Source organism: Pelophylax lessonae (genome assembly GCF_965119305.1).
Source record: "Pelophylax lessonae genome assembly, chromosome: 2".
Lineage (NCBI taxonomy): Eukaryota > Metazoa > Chordata > Amphibia > Anura > Ranidae > Pelophylax > Pelophylax lessonae.
The window spans coordinates 34,401,096-34,418,554 of record NC_138769.1 but is presented as its reverse complement, the minus strand read 5'-3'; the positions used below and the strand labels follow the sequence as shown (position 1 = coordinate 34,418,554).

The 17,459-nt window shown below is 47.5% G+C and overlaps 1 protein-coding gene across 1 annotated transcript in view; it reads left to right on the top strand.

Moving 5' to 3' along the window:
- The first annotated feature begins 3,962 nt into the window (after positions 1-3,962).
- ILDR1 (immunoglobulin like domain containing receptor 1) overlaps positions 3,963-17,459 on the top strand; it is a 120,040-nt gene continuing 106,543 nt past the window's right edge. Inside the window, exon 1 of the mRNA XM_082246898.1 lies at positions 3,963-4,135. Within this exon, the coding sequence (XP_082103024.1) occupies positions 4,090-4,135 (46 nt within the window). The 5' untranslated portion in view covers positions 3,963-4,089. The remainder of the gene's footprint in view (positions 4,136-17,459) is intronic.

Sequence of the window (17,459 nt, the reverse complement as noted above, 5' to 3'; positions counted from 1 at the left end):
ACCTCTCCTCTGCTACATTGCTATTAGTGATAAGTACCCCACAGGGGAAACCTCTATAACCTTTATACTAAAGCTTACACTATCTAGCTCTGCATACTAAGGACTATTACTACATCTGCATTGTCTAAGATTGCTAGCTCTTGAGCCTACTACCACCTGTTCTTGCACTGGGTTGATCTCTCTTGTATGTCCACCTGCTACTCTGTCATCTACTACCATACATGATTGCTAAACCTATCTGCATCCCATCTGCTACTATCTTACTTTCAAGAACATTTCCTTTCAAGTGTCTGTCATCTACCATCTCTACCCAACCTGTCTCTTCAGCCTATCATCACTGTGTTACTATATACATAAGTCACTCTAGGAAACATCTTATTGAGTGTGTGTATTTACTTGCTGAATTGAGATCATCCACACATGATGAGTCATTGAGAGTTGGGAATGGTGTCTCAGCGTTTCTCTACATGACTACTGAAGTGGAATATTTCTGCAGCTGAAAATCCACATCATACGTAAAACGCAGGAGCGTTACAGACAGTTCTACTACATAGCAAAGAGGGTCAGCTGGCTCAGAGTGATGGAAGCACAGTTGGAGCCTTGGTACAGGCAAGGATGCCAGATGCGTGCAAGCTGAGAGGCACGGTCCACTTTACAGTAACTTCCATGCAGGCTGAGCTGAGATGGAGCGGCATTGGAAGGATTACTGTATCGCGCGGGAAAGCGCGCGCTGGAAAGTTCTGCCTAGCAGGAGGAGCCACTGCCAATCTGGAGATGTGGGCGGAGAGACGGCTCACGCACAAGCCAATCTGGAACAGGAAGGAAAGTCTAAAAATGACTTACGCCCCTGGGTGGGGCTGAGAGGGAGACATGTGTGCGGAGGAGCAAGATGGTGAGTACCGGAGCGAGCCGGAGCGCAGAGGCTATCCCATGTGTTGGCGGAGAACCTGCGGAGCAGACCGGAGAGCCGAAAACCTCCACCCTGTGGGATACAGGGGTGCGGATGGTGCCCGACGGAAGACTGGCATTATGCACCGGAGGAGGCATGGAGCATTTGGGCCTGGCATGTCCTCAGTGTCTGAATGTGACCATGCGTATGCAGGTGTGGGGCCAGTGAGGGCATTGCGGCAATCTACTGCTGGGGGCGGAAGAGTGGAGGTCGGTCCAAAAAGTTGAATGTGTCTTGGGAGACCGGGGTCACTCACGCCCTGTTGGCTGCAGAGTCTGGGCCTTTCATGGGCCATGGAAGAGTGCTGCAGTTCATGATGCAGCTGGAGCCCATGCAGTCTGTCAGTGGTCCAGAGTGCAAGTGGAGAGAGACCCGAATGTCTGAGCCGGGATGCATGCAGGTAGTGCTGGTACATTGAAAACTGCAGCGGCAGAAATATAGTCTGCTCCCATACAGGCAGAGGGGAGAAGATGGCCAGCGGTGACCGAGGCTGCATGTGTGAGCAGCGAGGAAGAGGCCGGGGTCATTGATGTGGGGTCTTCCAGCTTCCAGCATCCGTTTGGGTCCTTGGAGGAGGGATTGGATGTTTGGAAGTTGGAGGAAGAGACTGAATGGAACTGGGGGTCCGAAGATCGGAGCAGTCCAGCCAGTCTTGGCCCACCTAATGAGGAGGCTAGGGATTCAGTGGTGTGAGGACAGTGCACCAGGAATCTGGGGTTCTGCAAGGCCTACGCTAATCGGGTCCCAGTCCCATCATTAGTGTCAGTGGGGAGGAATAGTGCCCCATCACTGGTGTCAGCGGGGAGGAATAGTGCCCCATCACTGGTGTCAGCGGGGAGGAATAGTGCCCCATCACTGGTGTCAGTGGGGAGGAATAGTGCCCCATCACTGGTGTCAGCGGGAGGAATAGTGCCCCATCACTGGTGTCAGCGGGAGGAATAGTGCCCCATCACTGGTGTCAGCGGGAGGAATAGTGCCCCATCACTGGTGTCAGCGGGAGGAATAGTGCCCCATCACTGGTGTCAGCGGGAGGAATAGTGCCCCATCACTGGTGTCAGCGGGAGGAATAGTGCCCCATCACTGGCGTCAGCGGGAGGAATAGTGCCCCATCACTGGCGTCAGCGGGAGGAATAGTGCCCCATCACTGGCGTCACTGGGAGGAACAGTGCCCCATCACCGGTGTCAGTGGGAGGAATAGTGCCCCATCATTGGTGTCAGTGGGAGGAATAATGCCCCAACACTGGTGTCAGTGGGAGGAACAGTGCCCCATCATTGGTGTCTGTAGGAGGAATAGTGCCCCATCATTGGTGTCTGTAGGAGGAATAGTGCCCCATCATTGGTGTCTGTAGGAGGAATAGTGCCCCAACACTGGTGTCAGTGGGAGGAATAGTGCCCCAACACTGGTGTCAGTGGGAGGAATAGTGCCCCAACACTGGTGTCAGTGGGAGGAACAGTGCTCCATTATTGGTGTCAGTGGGAGGAATAGTGCCCCATCACTGGTGTCAGTGGGAGGAATAGTGCCCCATCATTGGTGTCAGTGGGAGGAATAGTGCCCCAACACTGGTGTCAGTGAAAGGAATAGTGCTCCATTATTGGTGTCAGTGGAAGGAACTATACTCTATTATTTTTGACAGTGGGAGGAATGATGCCCCAAGGGCAAGATAACAACAAGCAAGGGGCCGTAGTTTAGAGACCACTGGTTTAGGGAAACAAGAAAAGCACTTTAACTTATCTGGCTCTCCACTCCAGCAGGCTCCTCCAGGCTGTAAGGTCCCTGTAGCCTCTTCTCTCCAAAAAACTAAAATAAACAAAAACATTCTAAAAGCAAATAAAACTATAAAAAAAAAAAAAACTCTAATAAAACCCCCAAAAAACAGAACCCTCAAAAAACCAAAAGATATAAAAACAAAAAAAAATAAAAAACCTGAAATTAAAACAAAAACACAAAAAGGAAAACTAAAAAACCTAAGACACAAAAAAAAACAAAAAGCAAAAATAAAACTAATAGAAAAAAATGTAAAAATACAAACAAAAAAAATTAAAAAAAACCTAAAAAAAATTTGAATTAGAAAAAAAAAAAGTTTTGGTTTAAAATATTAATGTTGCAGAGCCCAAAACCACAAAGAAAAGCGTGGGAGGTGGTATACGGTGGCGGCCGGTGGTCCTCGGTGATGCACACCTGGCAGTGTCTACCGATCCCAGCCCCTGGAAGTCCCTGGCATGTAATGACCTGTGTGCATAGAGCCTGGCTAAAATAAATGAAAAAAATATAACTTTAAAAAAAAAAATCGAATTAAACCCCAAAAAACAAACCTTTAAAAAACAAACAAAAAAAAATTAAAACAAAACAAAAAAGGAAAAAAAAGGAAGTTGCTGGCAGGTGATGACCTGTGTGCATAGAGCCTGGTTAAAATAAACAAAAATATTTAAAAAGAAACGAAAACTTTTTTCAAATATTTATGTACACAATGTAATTCTATGGCTGATTTTGTTTTCCTGATTACTTTGACCTTCGGCACAATAAACATATATTCTGATAAAAAAAAAAGAAACAAAAAAACTTTTAAAAATCGAATAAAACCCCAAAAAACAAACCTTTAAAAAACAAATACCTAAAGATATAAAAACTAAAAAAGAAAATGAAATTAAAACAAAACAAAAAAATAAAAAAAAGGAAAAATCATAAAAAAACTAAACAAAAACAACAAAAAATTGAAAAAAAAAAAACAAAAAAATTCGAATTTAAAAAAAAAAAAAGTTTTGGTTTAATATATTTATGTTGCGGAGCCCAAAACCACAAAGAAAGCGGTGGGAGGGGGTCCTCAGTGATGCACACCTGGCAGTGTTTACCTGTCCCAGTCCCTGGAAGTCCCTGGCAGGTGAGGACCTGTGTGCACAGCGCCTGGCTGAGGCTGTGCAGAGTGTCAGAACAGGTTGGATGAGCAGGCAGGGGGGAGGAGGTGCCTGCACTGCAGGGAGGGGCACAGTCACCCTTGCCAGGCAGTGGGGGAGGGGCAGTTGGTTTCTGGATGAAGTTTCAGTTGGACGGTGAAGCTGGGATGAGACTGAGGACTGGCTGCTGCTGCTGGAAGGGATCACTCAGAGGGGGACAGTGATCACCTGGAGGGCTCACCTGGGCCATGGCTGCTCTCTGCCTGCTGCTACTCTGCACCTGGCTGTGCTCAGGTAAGGAGGACATGGGGGATCTCTGTAATTGTATCACTTCCAGGAGGATTCCTGACTGCAGGAGGGTCAGTGGGAGGGGGGCAGTGAGCATGCGCAGACACACCTAGGACAGGTGGAGGAGCAACAGGTGAAAAACAGACACCTGACACTGTGCACAGAGGACATCAGAGGGGTGTATGGTGACACAGGGGACATCAGAGGGGTGTATGGTGACACATGGGGACATCAGAGGGGTGTATGGTGACGCAGGGGACATCAGAGGGGTGTATGGTGACACATGGGGGCATCAGAGGGGTGTATGGTGACACAGAGGACATCAGAGGGGTGTATGGTGACACAGGGGACATCAGAGGGGTGTATGGTGACACATGGGGACATCAGAGGGGTGTATGGTGACGCAGGGGACATCAGAGGGGTGTATGGTGACACAGGGGACATCAGAGGGGTGTATGGTGACACAGGGGACATCAGAGGGGTGTATGGTGACACAGAGGACATCAGAGGGGTGTATGGTGACACAGGGGACATCAGAGGGGTGTATGGTGACACTGTAGAGAAGGAGACAGTATATGGTGACACAGGGGACATCAGAGGGGTGTATGGTGACACAGAGGACATCAGAGGGGTGTATGGTGACACAGGGGACATCAGAGGGGTGTATGGTGACACATGGGGACATCAGAGGGGTGTATGGTGACGCAGGGGACATCAGAGGGGTGTATGGTGACACAGGGGACATCAGAGGGGTGTATGGTGACACATGGGGACATCAGAGGGGTGTATGGTGACACAGGGGACATCAGAGGGGTGTATGGTGACACAGGGGACATCAGAGGGGTGTATGGGTGACACAGGGGACATCAGAGGGGTGTATGGGTGACACAGGGGACATCAGAGGGGTGTATGGTGACTCAGAGGACATCAGAGGGGTGTATGGTGACTCAGAGGACATCAGAGGGGTGTATGGTGACACAGAGGACACCAGAGGGGTGTATGGTGACACATGGGACATCAGAGGGGTGTATGGTGACACAGGGGACATCAGAGGGGTGTATGGTGACACATGGGACATCAGAGGGGTGTATGGTGACACATGGGACATCAGAGGGGTGTATGGTGACACATGGGGACATCGGAAGGGTGTATGGTGACACTGTAGAGAAGGGGACAGTATATGGTGACACTGCATAGGAGAGAATAGCTGGGTGTACAGTGTCACTGCTCTGGGAAGTTTGGGATGAATTGGTATCAGGGGTCAGACGTTACAATGTAACACATGGGATGATTGTCTGAAGATAAAGGAAGTTGTATCCAGTGTCATCTGTCTCCAGCATGTCAGCCCCTGGATTTCCCCCTCCCCCTCCTCTCCATGCTGTCATCTGATGTAGAGATGTTTGTAAATAAATGATCTCTTCTCTGTGTGAAGGAACACCTGCAAGCTGATATCACTAACTGAACATACTAATTGCCTGGCTGTCATGAGGATCCTCTGGCATGAATGCGCTCTGAAACAAGCATGCAGATCAGGAATGTTGACTTTTTATAGGTTGTGTATTTGCTTCTAGTTATAAAGTACTGAAGACAGAGATTGCCAGCAAACAAGCATTTTCAGAAGGGGGTTGGTAAAGATGACCCACCCATCCCCCCCTCTCCTGTATTTAATTCAAGAGGTTTTCTTTTAGACTTAAAGGGCCAGTTCTTAAAGCTGATTATAGTATGAAAGGGTTAGAATGTCTGATTGTGCCTTTCAGTCCTGATGCCCCCCCCAGATCTCATTCTTCTATGGGGGTCACAGGAAGTGAAAGAAAGTTTCCGCAGTGAGGTCACAGGACAGAAATAAAAGTCTGATCTGAAATTACATTTGGGGTGTAGTTAGGACAGTCGGATTACAGGGATTGTACGTCTATGTGCAATCACCTACCGTCATAGACACCCAGGTCTGACTGATCTAAGGGGGGGTACAATCACCAACCGTCATAGACACCCAGGTCTGGCTGGTCTAAGGGAGGGTGCAATCACCTACCGTCATAAACACCCAGGTCCGGCTGGTCTAAGGGGGGGTGCAATCACCAACCGTCATAGACACCCAGGTCCGGCTGGTCTAAGGGGGGGTGCAATCACCAACCATCATAGACACCCAGGTCTGGCTGGTCTAAGGGGGGTGCGATCACCTACCGTCGTAGACACCCAGGTCTGGCTGGTCTAAGAGGGGGGGGGGGGGGGTGCAATCACCTACCGTCATAGACACCCAGGTCTGGCTGGTCTAAGGGGGGGGGGGGGGCGAGGGGGCATTTTGAATTGATTTAGGGGCCCTTGAAACAACGCACACCAACGCATGCAGTAACCTACGCAGGTTATTGTGTAAACAAGTCCTAAAATAGTTGATAACAGGTGAAGAAAAAAAAATGGGCATTTTGCTGGCTGTCTTGCTGGTATTTGTTGTTCAGCAGGTGTTGCTGTTTTTTGTAGTGCAGCATGGTTTGCTGGTAGTTGTAAATCGGTGTTGCTGGTGTCTGTAGCTCAGCAGGTGTTGCTGGTGTCTGTAGCTCAGCAGACGTTGCTGGTTTCTGTAGCTCAGCAGGTGTTGCTGGTGTCTGTAGTTCAGCAGGTGTTGCTGGTGTCTGTAGTTCAGCAGGTGTTGCTGGTGTCTGTAGTTCAGCAGGTGTTGCTGGTGTCTGTAGTTCAGCAGGTGTTGCTGGTGTCTGTAGCTCAGCAGGTGTTGCTGGTGTCTGTAGTTCAGCAGGTGCTGCTGGTGTCTGTAGTTCAGCAGGTGTTGCTGGTGTCTGTAGCTCAGCAGGTGTTGCTGGTGTCTGTAGTTCAGCAGGTGCTGCTGGTGTCTGTAGTTCAGCAGGTGCTGCTGGTGTCTGTAGTTCAGCAGGTGCTGCTGGTGTCTGTAGTTCAGCAGGTGCTGCTGGTGTCTGTAGTTCAGCAGGTGCTGCTGGTGTCTGTAGCTCAGCAGGTGTTGCTGGTGTCTGTAGTTCAGCAGGTGTTGCTGGTGTCTGTAGTTCAGCAGGTGTTGCTGGTATTTGTTGTTCAGCAGGTGCTGCTGGTGTCTGTAGCTCAGCAGGTGTTGCTGGTGTCTGTAGTTCAGCAGGTGTTGCTGGTATTTGTTGTTCAGCAGGTGCTGCTGGTGTCTGTAGCTCAGCAGGTGCTGCTGGTGTCTGTAGTTCAGTAGGTGCTGCTGGTGTCTGTAGTTCAGCAGGTGCTGCTGGTGTCTGTAGTTCAGCAGGTGTTGCTGGTGTCTGTAGTTCAGCAGGTGCTGCTGGTGTTTGTAGTTCAGCTGATCAGCCGTTGCAGATTGCTCCTCCTGCTGTGAAGTATCCGGTAAACATGGAAACTTCTGCCGGTATTTTTGAGTGTTACAAAGTGTTCTTTCAGACAGGAATAACTCGTATTTTTTCTGGAGAACGCCTCAAACTTCCCTGTTCCCTGAATGGAGCTTTCATGAAGCGTCTCCACCTTCGGAGAGTGTGATGTGTGAGGGACATTACCCGCACTGTGCGGGAAACTCCGCTTCCATGAATGTAACCAAAATCATCCAGAGCCAGAGACAACTGACCCACTCCACCCACAACAAATACAAAGACTGACCCACAACTAAAACTGACCCACTCTACCCATAACTAAAAACTGACCCACTCCACCCATAACTAAAATCTGACCCACTCCACCCACAACTAAAATCTGACCCACTCCACCCACAACTAAAACTGACCCACTCCCCCCACAACTAATACAAAGACTGACCCACTCCCCTACAACTAATACAAAGACTGACCCACTCCCCTACAACTAATACAAAGACTGACCCACTCCCCTACAACTAATACAAAGACTGACCCACTCCCCTACAACTAATACAAAGACTGACCCACTCCCCCTACAACTAACACAAAGACTGACCCACTCCCCCTACAACTAATACAAAGACTGACCCACTCCCCCTACAACTAATACAAAGACTGACCCACTCCACCCAAAACTAATACAAAGATTGACCCACTCCACCCACAACTAAAAACTGACCCACTCCCCCCACAACTAATACAAAGACTGACCCACTCCCCCTACATTTAATACAAAGACTGACCCACTCCACCCAAAACTAATACAAAGATTGACCCACTCCACCCACAACTAAAAACTGACCCACTCCCTCCACAACTAATACAAAAACTGACCCACTCCCCCCACAACTAATACAAAGACTGACCCACTCACCCCACAACTAAAAACTGACCCACTCCACCGACAACTAAAAACTGACCCACTCCCCCCACAACTAATACAAAGAGTGACCCACTCCCTCCACAACTAATACAAAGACTGACCCACTACCCCTACAACTAATACAAAGACTGACCCACTACCCCTACAACTTATACAAAGACTGACCCACTCCCCCTACAACTAAAAACTGAACCACTTCACCGACAACTAAAAACTGACCCACTCCCCCCACAACTAATACAAAGACTGACCCACTCCCCCCACAACTAATACAAAAACTGACCCACTCCCACCACAACTAATACAAAGACTGACCCACTCCCCCCACAACTAATACAAAGACTGACCCACTCCCCTACAACTAATACAAAGACTGACCCACTCCCCTACAACTAATACAAAGACTGACCCACTCCCCTACAACTAATACAAAGACTGACCCACTCACCCCACAACTAATACAAAGACTGACCCACTCCCCTACAACTAATACAAAGACTGACCCACTCACCCCACAACTAATACAAAGACTGACCCACTCCCCTACAACTAATACAAAGACTGACCCACTCCCCCTACAACTAACACAAAGACTGACCCACTCCCCCTACAACTAATACAAAGACTGACCCACTCCACCCAAAACTAATACAAAGATTGACCCACTCCACCCACAACTAAAAACTGACCCACTCCCCCCACAACTAATACAAAGACTGACCCACTCCCCCTACATTTAATACAAAGACTGACCCACTCCCTCCACAACTAATACAAAGACTGACCCACTCCCCCCACAACTAATACAAAGACTGACCCACTCACCCCACAACTAAAAACTGACCCACTCCACCGACAACTAAAAACTGACCCACTCCCCCCACAACTAATACAAAGAGTGGCCCACTCCCTCCACAACTAATACAAAGACTGACCCACTCCCCCCACAACTAATACAAAGACTGACCCACTACCCCTACAACTAATACAAAGACTGACCCTCTACCCCTACAACTTATACAAAGACTGACCCACTCCCCCTACAACTAAAAACTGAACCACTTCACCGACAACTAAAAACTGACCCACTCCCCCCACAACTAATACAAAGACTGACCCACTCCCCCCACAACTAATACAAAAACTGACCCACTCCCACCACAACTAATACAAAGACTGACCCACTCCCCCCACAACTAATACAAAGACTGACCCACTCCCCTACAACTAATACAAAGACTGACCCACTCCCCTACAACTAATACAAAGACTGACCCACTCCCCTACAACTAATACAAAGACTGACCCACTCACCCCACAACTAATACAAAGACTGACCCACTCCCCTACAACTAATACAAAGACTGACCCACTCACCCCACAACTAATACAAAGACTGACCCACTCCCCTACAACTAATACAAAGACTGACCCACTCCCCCTACAACTAACACAAAGACTGACCCACTCCCCCTACAACTAATACAAAGACTGACCCACTCCACCCAAAACTAATACAAAGATTGACCCACTCCACCCACAACTAAAAACTGACCCACTCCCCCCACAACTAATACAAAGACTGACCCACTCCCCCTACATTTAATACAAAGACTGACCCACTCCCTCCACAACTAATACAAAGACTGACCCACTCCCCCCACAACTAATACAAAGACTGACCCACTCACCCCACAACTAAAAACTGACCCACTCCACCGACAACTAAAAACTGACCCACTCCCCCCACAACTAATACAAAGAGTGGCCCACTCCCTCCACAACTAATACAAAGACTGACCCACTCCCCCCACAACTAATACAAAGACTGACCCACTACCCCTACAACTAATACAAAGACTGACCCTCTACCCCTACAACTTATACAAAGACTGACCCACTCCCCCTACAACTAAAAACTGAACCACTTCACCGACAACTAAAGACTGACCCACTCCCCCCACAACTAATACAAAAACTGACCCACTCCCACCACAACTAATACAAAGACTGACCCACTCCCCCCACAACTAATACAAAGACTGACCCACTCCCCCCACAACTAATACAAAGACTGACCCACTCCCCTACAACTAATACAAAGACTGACCCACTCCCCCTACAACTAATACAAAGACTGACCCACTCCACCTACAACTAATACAAAGACTGACCCACTCCCCTACAACTAATACAAAGACTGACCCACTCCCCCTACAACTAATACAAAGACTGACCCACTCCCACCACAACTAATACAAAGACTGACCCACTCCCCCTACAACTAATACAAAGACTGACCCACTCCCCCCACAACTTTGGTTTCATTTGTGTGCCATTGAGGAGATTTCTCTTCTCTTCCTGTCCCATAGCCAAAACAGGAAGTGAGAGGAAGTCCCTCCAAAGTGAGGGAATCCCAGGGTGTCACCAGAAGTGTCCCCAATGGAAGCATTCCCCACTATTTCTGTTCTAGTGACCACCAAAAAATGTGAGGCTTTCTTTCAGCTTGATAACAATCGCCAGGACAAATGGGCGAATCTCTCTAACATTCTCACGTGGAATGCACTGTGCCAGGTATCCTTATGGAGTAAAATCCTCCCTGTCAAGGTGGTGGTGCAGGACATTCTGGGTGAGGTTGGGAAGATTCGGGGTCTTGGGAAAGACAGGTGGCAGCAGAAGGCCTGGATAAAGGCGTGGAGGAATATCAGGACTATGTAGCTGCTGCCTGTTGATCTTGGGGTGTGCGGCTTTTCCTTCTGTCCTTGCTTCACTCCCCTAGATTTTCAGATAAAATATATTTTTGATACATGCATGGTGACAGTGATGTTCCTTAGGCTCCATGCACACGGGACGTTAGAAAAAACGTCCTGCAAAGCTATTTCTGACGCCGGGAAAAAGCAGCTGTTAAACGTGCTTTCAGTAGCTTTTTCCATTAGCGTTATTGCACGTTTGGCCACGTTGCTTTTAGCAGCGTTTTTTCTGCCTCCATTCAAAATCAATGGTTCCCTATGGGAGCCTATTGATTTGAATGGAAGTCGCACCGCAAGTCGGATCAGGATGATCCGATTTGCGGTATGACTTGCACTGTGACAATCTTGAGGGGGAACTCCACGCCAAAAATGGGGAAAAAACTGCGTGGGGGTCCCCCCCCAGGTTCCAAACCAGGCCCTTCGGGTCCGGTATGGAATTTGAGGGTAGCCCCACACCGAAAAAACGGCGTGGGGTCCCCCTCAAAATCCATACCAAACCCTTATCCGAGCAGGCAGGCCAGGAAAAGGGAGGGGACGAGCGAGCGGCCCCACCCCCCCCCCCTGGACCACACCAGGCCACATGCCCTCAACATGGGGGGGTGTTGGTGCTTTGGGGCAGGAGGAGCTCTGCACCCCCCACCTCAAAGCACCTTGCCCCCATGTTGATGAGGACAAGGGCCTCATCCCCACAACCCTGGCCAGTGGTTGTGGGGGTCTGCGGCCAGGGGGCTCATCGGAATCTGGAAGCCCCCTTTAACAAGGGGGCCCCCCAGATCCCAGCCCCTCTCCCTATGTGAATGGGTATGGGGTACACTGTACCCCTACCCATTCACCCCATAAAAGGCAGTGTATGTAAATAACGACAGGAGACGTTTTGGAAAGTTTATTAAAAATCTTCATCCGGTCTTCTCCCTCTCCGGTCTTCTGCTCTTTTGCTGTCCGCTCTTCTTGTCTTCTCCTCTCTGGTCTTCTGCTCTTTCGCTGTCCGCTCTTCTTGTCTTCTCCTCTCCGGTCTTCTGTTGGGGTTACTCTGCTGCTAAAGGCGGCAAATTCAAAAAACCAGTGTATTCAAAAATGCAGTTTGCAGAGTTTAGAATACATGGAAGTTAGAGCTGCACGATTCTGGCCAAAATGAGAATCACGATTTTTTAGCTTGGAATAAAGATCACGATTCTCTCACGATTCTCTGTGTAACAAAAAAAAAAAATTGGGATAACTTTACTGTTACGTTTTTTTTTTTATTCATTAAAGTCTATTAATTGCGTTTGAAAGACTGCTGTGCAAATACAGTGTGACATAAAATATTACAACAATCGCCATTTTATTCTGTAGGGTCTCTGCTAAAAAAAAATATATAAAATGTTTGGGGGTTCTAAGCACTTTTCTAGCAAAAAAAACTGATTTTAACTTGCAAGCCACAAATGTCAGAAAAAGATCCAGTCTTTAAGAGGTTAAACTTCCTTTCTCCCTGGCAGAGGGAAGGAAAAGATACAATGTAATCATTTTTGTTTATAGTTACTGGGAGACTTTGCTGATAGCCTTGCCGGGAGGCTTTTTTTTTTTTTTTTCCACAGCTGTTCTCTCTGCTATGCAGCTATGCAAAGAATCGAGCATATTTCAGGGTTAGATCGTCAGGAGGGGTGAATCGAGATCGCGATTTTCATACGATTAATCGTGCAGCTCTAATGGAAGTGCAGTGGAGGGGTTTGGGGTCTTTTAGACCCTCGATCCCTCCATAAAGAGTACCTATCACTGCATTTTACTGTCACAAGGGATGTTTACATTGCTTGTGACAGCAATAAAAGTGATCAGATTTTTTTTTTAAAAACCTGTAATAAAGTTAAAAAAAAATAAAATAAAATAAATTGGAAAAAAAAAAATTTTTAGCCGCCCCCCCGTCGCCGTTAGCTCACGCACGAAAGAAAACGCATAGGGAAGTCGAGCCGCGAATGAAATCACTGTTCAAACCACACATGTGAGGTATCGCCGCGATCGCCAGAGAGTGAGCAATAATTTTAAAAAAAGAGCTACACTCTAACTCTAAACTGGTAACCGTTAAAAAATTTTAAAGCGTCGCCTATTGAGATTTCTATTGACCGTAGTTTGTCACCATTCCACGGGTGTGCGCAATTTTAACCCGTATAATGTTGGTTATCTATTTACTCAGCGTGACATCATCTTTCACAATATACAAAAAAAATGGGCTAACTTTACTGTTTAGTATTTTTTAAATGCAGTGAAATGTGATTTTATTTTTCGTAATTTTTCCAAAAAAATGGCAATTTAAAGACCGATGCGCAAAAACCGCGTAACAAAAAGTATTGCAATGACCGCCATTTTATTCTCCAGAGTCTTTGCTAAAAAAATATATATAATGTTTGGGGGTTCTAAGTAAGTTTTCTAGGAAAAAATACTGATTTTAACTTGTAAACAAAAAGTGTCAGAAATAGGGCTGGGGCTAAAGTGGTTAAGGTGAGAGGCCAATCTATGCGGTGGAGGACATTTGCACTGTGGAACACTTTGTTAACCGTTATCAGGAGGAGTGTTGAGCGCCTTTTCCAATCACTGGCCTTCCTGCATGGACTTTCTCCTTGTGCTAATTATCAGATTTTTGTGTAATTTTTAGCGCTGCACTGTTCTTCTATGATGCGTAGGATTACTGAAACGCACCAGGACGCCAAAGTCCGAATGGGCCCTACAGAAGTGTCAGTTGCTGGCGATCTCCCTGTTTTAGCACACGTGAGAATTTAGTGACACCAATGTTATGACTATTGTATATTCAGCTGTGAAATCAGCACACAATAATTGTGTGAATCATTTTCCTGCCTTAAGGAATGTCTTGGCTCGGGTCTTCCCGGGGTTTAGAGGTGAGCTGTGTATTTCCACAACATGACTAGGAAGCGTGCCAGCCTTATCTGTCGGAGGATTAAATATTACTTATTGACATAACTATGCGGCTGAACATAAACCGTCATCTCATCTGTTACTAATAGAGTCAATGTAGCCAATGGAATTGAGAGAAAGCATGGCGCTGGAGCAGATCAACACCATTCATAATGCACAAGGTGCTGATTTCACTATCAACGCAGCAGTGAAATCTGCCGCTGGTGTCATGTGACCTTCCACCAGGGCTTGACAAATTTGCTTTGAAGCTAGGAGCCAGATAAATTATTATTTTTTTTTTTTTACCACTTCAATACAGGGCACTTATACCGAGTGGCGGCCGGTGCTTTGGGGGCGTAGGGGCGCCGCCCCCCTTATCCATGCGTCCGGCCCCCTAATCTGCATGCGGGGCGCCGGACTCATCGAGCTCAATGGGTTTTTTTTTTTTTTTTAATCACCTGATTAGAGCCAGAGGCTCTAATAGGCTTCAGCAAAGGGTGGACCCGGGGCGCAGAGCAGTACGCCTTGAGCCCACCCATTATGTGACAATAGCGAATGAAAATTCGCTATTGTCACACGGATCCTCCTCCTGGCCAATCAGGAAGCGGGTCCAAGACCCGCTTCCTGATTGGCCGAAAGGCAAACCCCCATGCCATTGGCCGAGGAGGAGGCGGGAGTACTGAGGACTCGAGGAGACGCCGGGGGACTGAAGAGAAGCTGCCACTGCATGTAAGTGCACTAGTCTCGGGGGGGGGGGCGGCTTGGCACGCTGTGCATTGAATGGGGGCACGATGATCTCTGCATTGAATGGGGCACGCTGGTCACTGCATTGAAAGGGGGCACGCTGGTCTCTGCATTGATGGGGGCATGTTGGTCTCTGCATTGAAAGGGGGGCACGCTGGTCACTGTGCATTGAAAGGGGGCACGCTGGTCACTGTGCATTGAAAGGGGGGCATGCTGGTCACTGTGCATTGAAAGGGGGGCACGCAGGTCACTGTGCATTGAAAGGGGGGCACGCTGGTCACTGTGCATTGAAAGGGGGCACGCTGGTCACTGTGCATTGAAAGGGAGGCACACTGGTCACTGTGCATTGAAAGGGGGCATGCTGGTCACTGTGCATTGAAAGGGGGGGCACGCTGGTCTCTGTGCATTGAAAGGGGGGCACGCTGGTCACTGTGCATTGAAAGGGGGTACGCTGGTCTCTGTGCATTGAAAGGGGGGCACACTGGTCTCTGTGCTTTGAAAGGGGGGCACGCTGGTCACTGTGCATTGTAAGTGGGCACACTGGTCACTGTGCATTGAAAGGGGGCACGCTGGTCTCTGTGCTTTGAAAGGGGGGCACGCTGGTCATTGTGCATTGAAAGGGGGCACGCTGGTCACTGTGCATTGAAAGGGGGCACGCTGGTCACTGTGCATTGAAGGGGGCACGCTGGTCACTGTGCATTGAAAGGGGGCACGCCGGTCTCTCTGCATTGAGGGGGCACACTATACCTTAATTACTGAAGGCCCCTTTCACACTTTTGTGACCTCAAAGTCACGCAATTTTTTACAGCGTTTTTTGCCGCAAAGCAATGCCTATTACATTTTTCTGTTTGCGCCCCCTCCCCCCAAAAATTTTGAGCCGCCACTGCTTATCCCTCCTTCCACCCCAGACCAATTTTCAGCTTTTAGCACTCTCACATTTTGATTGACAATTACTCAAATACACTGTATCCAAACAAATACACTGTATCCAAACAAAATTTTTTTCACGCACATAAAAGTTTCTTTTAGTGGTATTAAATCACCGCTGGGTTTTTTATTTATTGCGATATAGGCCAAAAAAGAGCGAACATTTTGGGAAAAAAAACACTTTTTTTTTTTTTTAGTTTATATTATAAAATTTTGCCAATAAGTAATTTTTCTTCATAAATTTGGGCCAAACTTTATACTGCTACATATCTTTGGTAAAATAGCCCAAATGAGTGTATATTATTACTGATGGGGGTACTATGTGATAGGTCACTGATGGCGGTACTATGTGATAGGTCACTGATGGCGGTACTATGTGATAGGTCACTGATGGAGGTACTATGTGATAGGTCACTGATGGAGGTACTATGTGATAGGTCACTGATGGAGGTACTATGTGATAGGTCACTGATGGAGGTACTATGTGATAGGTCATCCCTGATCGCCGTGATGCGCGCCCCCGGGGGTGCCTCAATTTTTTTGGGGGGGGAATTTTATGTGCTTGGGTGTAACTTCAATTTTTTATAAATAAAAAAAAAAAAAATCATTTTTAATTTACTTAAAGCAGAGTTCCACTCGTTTTTGTGTTTATTAAAAGTCAGCAGCTACAAAAAGTGCATCTGCTGACTTTAACAACTTCAGCCCCGGAAGGTTTTACCCCCTTAACCGGTTGCCGACCGCCGCACGACTATTTACTTAGGCGGTCAGCCCCGGCCAGGCAAAGTGACGTAGATCTACGTCACTTGCCTGTCACTTCCTTGTGAGCCAATAGCGGGCGAGCGCGCGCCCGCCGCGGCTCGTTCACAGGGAAGTCAGTGCGTGTGACCGGCGGACCCGATGTCCGCCGGTCACTCGCCGATCGTCGGTGCAGAGGGAGAAAGTCAGGCGGCTGATGTAAACAAGCCGCCTGTCATTCTCCCCTGTGTAGAAACAGTGATCATACGGTACGGTTCTACTATGTAGGACTGTTGATCACTGTTCCTACACTAGTAGCCACAGCCAATCACAGTAAAAATCACGCCCCTAGGGACACACTTAACCCCTCCCTCCCCAATAAAGTTAACCCCTTCCCTGCCAGTGTCATTTTACAGTAACAGTGCATATGTATAGCACTGATTACTGCAGTAATGTCACTGGTAACCCCAAAAGTGTCAAAAATGTCAGTCAAGGGTCCGATCTGTCCGCCGCAATGTCGCAGTACCGCAAAAAAAATCGCAGATCGCCGCCATTACGCGTTAAAAAAAAAAAAAACACCAAAAATGACAAAAATCTTTCCCTTAGTTAGTAAATGCAATAACCTTTGCGCAAACCAATCAAAATACGCTTTTGCAATTTTTTTTACCAAACATATGTAGCAGAAAACAAATTGGCCAAAAATGTTAAAAAATTTAGATTTTTTTACATTTTGGGGGGGGGGGGGAATTTCATATAAAAAAAAATGTGAAAAATATTGTTATTTTTGCAAAATTTACGCTCTTTTTTTTGTTTATAGCGCAAAAAGTAAAAATCACACAGGTGATCAAATACCACCAAAAGAAAGCTCTGTTTGTGGGAAAAAAAGGTCGTCAAATTCATTTAGGTACAGCGTCGCACGACCGCGCAATTGTCCATTAAAGTCATGCAGTAAAAAATTGCAAAAAACCCCCTGGTCAGGAAGGGGGTAAAATCTTCCGGGGCTTAAGTGGTTAATGACCAGGCCATTTTTTGCGATTCGGCACTAACGAAAAATT